This window comes from Myotis brandtii, unplaced genomic scaffold (genome assembly GCF_000412655.1).
Source record: "Myotis brandtii unplaced genomic scaffold, ASM41265v1 scaffold439, whole genome shotgun sequence".
Classification (NCBI taxonomy): domain Eukaryota; kingdom Metazoa; phylum Chordata; class Mammalia; order Chiroptera; family Vespertilionidae; genus Myotis; species Myotis brandtii.
The window spans coordinates 309,668-316,177 of NW_005366783.1; the positions used below are offsets into that span (position 1 = coordinate 309,668).

The following is a 6,510-nucleotide window of genomic DNA, read 5'->3' on the forward strand; positions in this document are numbered from 1 at the left end:
AGGGTCTGGCTGCTGTCGCTCTGGGCCCCGGTGACGGAGCTGCCAGTGGAGCAGGACGCGCTCTCGGAGGCAGAGGCGGAGGCGGAGCTCACCCAGGCGCCCTTGCTGCTGGGCTTCAGGGGCACGTCCACCGAGAAGAGGTCCGAGGAGACGTTGGGCCGGTGGATGTCTATGGCAGCCGTGGTGACCACACACACGGCCGGGTCCGGGACGCCGCTGTCTGCGAAACAGGAGGGGTGCTGTGACGTCGCCTCTATAGACCTGTGGGTCCACACGAGGCAGGGCTGAGCCCCACCAGCGCTGGGAGTGGACGGTGATAGTACCGTCAAGAGAGTTCCAGAACCAATGCACACGTATGTGCACATGCACACAGCAACACGGACACAACACAGGATCTCCAAGCACAGGTCATGTGGGGCAAAGGGGAGGACGGGGACATTACCCTCTAGATCGCCGCCCTAGCCCCCCACTCAGCTTTCCTCACTCACAGCTCGCCCCCTAGCACCTACTTCAACTCACCAAGAGCTGCCACCCTGTCTCCCTCCAGCTCCCCACTCTGGCTCATCCCCCTAGATTGGCCCCTAACACCTAGTCCCCTACAGCTCATCATGCTACATCCCCACTACGGTTCCCCATTCTAGGCTCCCCCCCAACACACGTCACCCTGGGTCACCCTCTAAGGCCCCACCCTGGGTCACCCCCTTGAACTCCTCTACTTTGAGCCCACAACCCGGGCCTGTGCCCTGACGGGGACTCGAACTGTGATCTGGTTCATCAGTCGATGCTCAACCACTGAGCCACGTTTTAACGCACGTGAGAGGTGGGAGGGGAGCAGGGAAGGGGGGGGGGGGGGGGATGAGAGGTAGCAGAGAAACAGGAAGAGAGGAGGGGAGAGGAGTAAGCTAGGCCCCTAGCGCTGGACACGCGCTCACCCCACTAAATAGCTCAACCCGTAACCCCCTCCAGCTCACTAACCTAGGTCCCCACTGGCTGGAACCCTAGCATCCCACTCATGCTGCCCCCCCTGGCTCAACCCCCTAGCTCGCCCGACTAGCTCACCCCTAGATCCACTCTAGCGCTCCCCCTCTATTTCTCAACTATAACTGTCCCCCCCACCCCACTCTACCTCACCCCTTAATTCACTCCTCCAGCCAGCCCCCATAGCGGCCCAGCATAGCTCACCCCATGCCCTCGAGCTCCCCACACCAGCTGCCCACCTGGCACCCAGCTCACTCTACTAGCTCCCCCTCTGGGGTGCCCCTCTGACTTCCCAATCAAGCTGGGGCCATAACTCCCCACTCTAGTTAAAAACCCCTAACTCACCTCACTAGCTCCCCACTTTAGCTCCATCTAGTTCAGCTCCCAAGATCCCCATATTTGTTCCCCACTCTACCACCTGCTAGCTGTCTAGACCAGCTCCCGACTAGCTTGTAACTTGGTTCCCCACTCAGGTTCACCCCTAGCCTGACCCCTAGGTCCCCAATCTCTCTCCCCACTCTAGCTCCTCACTCTAAATCACCCCCTAGATCCCAGTCAAGCTCACACCCTAACTGCCCACTCTAGCCCCTTGCACCCCTTCAGTTTCCCATTTCCCCACTGGTTTAGTCCTCACTCACCCCCCTCAATGCCCACTCTAGATCACCCCACACTCTAGCTCCCTGCCAGCTCCCCACTCCACCTCCTCGCTGTAGCTCCTCTAGTTCACACCACTAGCTCCCCAGTCTTGCTCCCCACTCTGGATCACAGCCCCAGATCCAACTACAGCAAACTGCTCCAGCTCACCCCTCTAGCCCTAGCCCACAGCATGAACCCTAACTGCCCACTCTAGCTCACCCCTCCAAGTTACCTCACCCCACTTGCTCCCCATGTACCGCACCACCCTCGTACCCTCCCATTGGGCATCCTCTTGCTGCCACTCTAGCTCAGCCACCCACCTCCCCACTGAGCTCCCCACAGGAACTTACCAGCTCCACAATCTAGCTCACCCCTCCAGCTCACTGCTCTAGCTGTGACCCCGATTGCACACACTAGCTTGCTCCTGTGGCTCACTCCCTAGCCCCCCCACTATAGCTCACCAATCTAGTTCACCCCCTAGACAGCCACTCCAGCTATCCCCGCAGCTCAACCAGCTCCCCACTCACCCCCATAGCTCAAACACCTCGCTGCCCCTCTATCGCCACCTGTAATTTGCCCTCCTAGCTGCCCACTCTAGCTCACCCCCCTTGCTCACCCATGCGGATACCCCCCTTGATCTCCCTAGCACCCCACTCTGCCCCGCCTGCTAGCTCCCCCTGTAAGTCCCCACACTAGAACCCCACTCTAGCTTGACCCCTAGCTGCCATGAGGATACCCCTCTTGATCTCCCTAGCACCCCACTCTGCCCCCCCTCTAGCTAGTCCTGCTAGCTCCCCCTGTAAGTCCCCACACTAGAACCCCACTCTAGCTTGACCCCTAGCTGGACCATCTGGCTACCTCTCTAGATCTCCCCCCTCGTTCCTTATTCCAGCTCACCCCTCTAGCTCCCCACCCTCCTCCCCCCTAGTTCCCGCCTTCAGCTCCCTACTTTAGCTCACCCCCACTCTAGCTTGCCCCCCAGTTCCTCATTCTATACTGGCCCCTCTAACTCCCCACTAGCTCACCCCTCACCTCCCCCTTTTAGCTACCTCCTAGCCTGCCCCATACCTCCCTGTCCCCCCACTCTGGCTGCCCCTCTGCTGTGCCCGGCTAGCTCAGCACCAGCTTGCACCCATCTCTTGGCCCCCCAGCTCGCTTCCCTGTCCCCCTGCTCTGCCTCCTCATGGAGCTCCTCACTCTAGCTCACCCCACTCCAGCTCTCATCCCTCCAGACCATCTGCCTAGTTCTGCCCCTAGCTCCCCCTCCAGCTGGCCGCCCTAGCACACCCCATGTTTTCCTACCTAGCTGCCTACTCAGGCTGCCACACTAGCTCACCCCCGTTTGCCCCCTAGCTCCCCACTCTGGCCCAACCCATAACCCATCTCCCTTGTTCCTACTTTATCTCAATTCTAGCTCCCACTCTAGCTCGCGCCCCCCACTTGCCCCTCTAACTTACCCTTATAACTCATTGTGGACTGACCCCCTAACTTGCTCTCTAGCCCCTCACTCTAGCTTGACCCCTAGATCCAGACTCTAGCTCCCACCCGTTACTGACACCTTATTCTGCCCCCATAGCACCCCTCTAGCTGGACCCTCTAGCTCACCCTCTCGTCTGTCCATCACCCCACTCTCTCTTCTGACTTGGTCCCCCCTTTACTTCTAGCTCCCACACCAGCACAGCCTTCTAGATCAACCTCCCAGTTCCACACTCGAACTACCCACTCTAGTTCAGCCCCCGTAACTCAACCCCTTAGTTCCACTGACTCCCCCACCTCACCCCGGCTCCCCACCCAGCTCCCAGCCTTAAAGAGCCCCCAGCTCGTCTTCCTAGCTCCCCAGTTACGCATGCCCCTGGCTGCTACTCTAGCTGCTGCCCCAGCTCACCCCCCTCCCCACCCTAGCACCCCACTTAGCTAAACGCACTAGCTCAGTTTCCCATTTCCCCATCTACCTCGCTCCCTAGCTCCCGTTTAGCCTGCCCCCCAATATCACCTCTCTAGGTCACCCTTCAGCTCCCCCTCCAGTTACTCTGGTTTAGCTCCTACCAGAGGCCATCCCTTCAGCTCCCCACTCTAACTCACCTCTCTAGCTCTGCCCATAGATCCCCTCACTAGCACCCCGCTCTAGCTTGCCCCCTCACCCTGAGACCCCCTTTCCTTACCCCTCTAGCTCACCCCCCTGGCTGCCCTCAAAACTCCCCTCTGCCTTCCCACTTCGGTTCCCCCTCCGTCTCCCTACTCTAGAGTCTCAGTGGTTCTCCGTTCCAGCTCCCCACTCCGGTCAGCCACCAGGTGGGCCCCCTAGCTCCCCAAATTGGCCCGCCCCCGCCCCCGCCCCCAGCTCGTTCTTGGTTGTTCCCAGATCCCCCCTCTAGCTCACCCTCCGAACCTCCCCTCTAAACTGCCCTGCTAACTCCCCACTCTAACTTGAGCATTGATCTCACCACCCCCCAAGCTGGGCCCACGCTCCCCACACTTGCTCCACAATCTCACTCCACACCCTAGTTTTGCCCCAGTACCTGGCCCCCTGGGTCCCCCTCTAACGCGGCAACATAGCTCCCCTTCTAGGTAACCACTCTAGCTCCCCACTCAGCTCGCCTCCAGAACTCTCCCCTGTAGCTCATCCCCAGCCCCCCCTCCAGCCACACCATCCTCCCTTCCCAGCAGCTCTGGGCACAGGGCAGGCCAGTCCTGCGGGCTGGGCAGGGGTGGGGGGCTGAGGGCGCTGTGATGTGGTGAGGACGTGGCAGGCCCACCAGGGGCTGGAAGGTGTGAGTGACGGGGAAGCTTCGAGACCAATAGATGATTTGTGCCAGAGATGGTTCGGCTCAGCACAGCTGGTGGGCGTGGGTGTGGGTGTGGCCACAGCTGCTGAGAGGCAGGCAGCTCCTCCTGCCCCGGCAGGCACCCCACGGCACCCCACCCCGGGCACCCTCCCCCTGCTGCTGTGACGCCCTCGAGTCTGCAGGTGAACCCCTGGGGGGGGGGGGCACCATGCGACTGCAGCCCAGGCCCTCGCTGCCTCTGGGTCACCGCTGGCAGCACACGCTGCCCTGTCCATCTCCGGAGGGGCCCGGGCCCCCCGCGTGTCCAGCATCATTTCTCACGTCACGTAGACCTCTGCCTCGACACAGCCCCTGGGCAGAGAGGCAGCTGGGGCACCTTTCTCCCTGGAGGATGGGAGCCCTGCATCGCATGCAGCCCTCCTGCTCCGGCCTGTGGCTCAGAGGCCACGGGGCAGGTGCCCCCTAGGGAGCGCGAGGACGTGGGGAAAGAGGAGATGAAGGAAGCAGGGGTGAGGCTCCAGGGCTCGCCGGGAGGGGCATTTCCAACTGCCTCCAGGGGTGCATGTTTGGCATCTCTGTGGGAGCCCCACGCCTGTTCAGACACCCCTAGTCCCCAGGACAGCAGCACAGACCCATCGCCCCCAGCTGGTGACACAGCCGCGTAAGCGTCCAGCCTGACCCAGCTTCGTCCCTTCCCATTCCGCCTCCTTCCTTGTCCTGGAAGTTCCCACCACGGGGACTGCAGGGAGGAGGCGCAGACAGACGGCCAGGACGCACAGCGTCACCGCGCTCCTGGGTACACGGGGTTACTTTAAAGCCGTGGCTGCTTCGCAGGCTCTCCAACCCAAACCTTGACCCCGGGCCCAATCGGGGCATCAGGGGCCAAGGGTCTAGAGGCGACTGGCTGAGGGACAATAATGGCCAAGCTGTGGCCTCCAGAGCTCCGACCCGGGAGAGGCAGAGCGTGCCCTGTGCTAGGAATGCTCGCCTGAGTCCAGGCGACTGAACATGGGCTCATGGGGCTTCCGGTCAAGGTGGCTGCGTAGGTCAAGGCTGCAGCTCCCCCCACCAACGCCCCACGCCAGCACCTACGGCCTTCGGCCATCACAACATCGAGATTACAACCCAGCGACAGAACGACCATCGCTGAGCACCGCCTGAAGCCCTGGCCTGTCTGCTCCGTGCACAGAGCACCGCGGACTGAAGGATCTGGGTTCGATTCCAGTCAAGGGCATGTACCTGCAACAAAGATCCAGGTGCGTGTGGGAGGCAACCAATGGATGTGTCTCTCACTTTCTCTCCCAGTTCCTTCCACTGTTGCTTTGCTGAGCCCTCCCCATGCAGGGCATTCTGAGACCCTGTCCCCCGCAACAGCTTCATGGCTTTTCCCTACAAACGGCCTGTCGTGCTCACGCTGCAGACCCTCCTAGAACCTCTCCACCCCAGCTTCTGGCCTCGGCATGTCCCAGACGTCCTGCTAAGCAGCCCGAGCTCAGCAGTAGAGCCGCAGCCGCAGCTGCAGCTCAGGCTCCCAGGCCCCTCCCAGCCCGGCACGAGGAGCAGCTGCCTGCAGACCACAGACCCCTCTGCAGCTCACACCCGGGGCCGGGCAGGGCCGGGCAGCAGCTGGCCTTGGCCTCTACCTCCCAAGAGACCTCAGAACGGACACACCTGGTGACCAGCTTCCGACCAGAGCACAACCCGGCCACCTCCACACACACACTCACGACCAAGGCGTCAGGCACCAGCCGGCTCACCATCCTGCTCTGTGGGCTCGGCCCCTGCACAACAGCTCCTCACGGCTGTCACGCCAGCCTCACCACCAGTCACCGAGGTCACCCTCCCACGGATGTGCCAGAGCCACAGGAGGGCACCCACACCCACACGAGGGGCACCTGGCTGCCCACTCAGGTGCCCAGGGCACCGACATGAGGCCACTGGACCAAGACCCGCAGACACGGCAGCTCTACCTCACGCACAGACACACAGAAAGGCAGCCAAGAGGAGACAAGCATGTCTCAGAGGAAGGAACAAAACTCCAGACCCGGGGAGGCGGAGGCGAGGGGCTCCCCACGCGGGCAGCCTACCTGGGGAGGGCTGCAGCGGCTCC

General features: G+C 62.0%; 1 protein-coding gene across 1 annotated transcript in view; it reads right to left on the reverse strand.

Moving 5' to 3' along the window:
* The window catches only part of TMEM266 (transmembrane protein 266), a 28,403-nt gene that overhangs the window by 997 nt on the left and 20,896 nt on the right, over window positions 1–6,510 (reverse strand). Inside the window, exons 9-10 of the mRNA XM_014546251.1 lie at window positions 6,488–6,506; window positions 1–220 (exon numbers count right to left, since the gene is read on the reverse strand). Of these exons, the coding sequence (XP_014401737.1) occupies window positions 1–220; window positions 6,488–6,506 (239 nt within the window). The remainder of the gene's footprint in view (window positions 221–6,487; window positions 6,507–6,510) is intronic.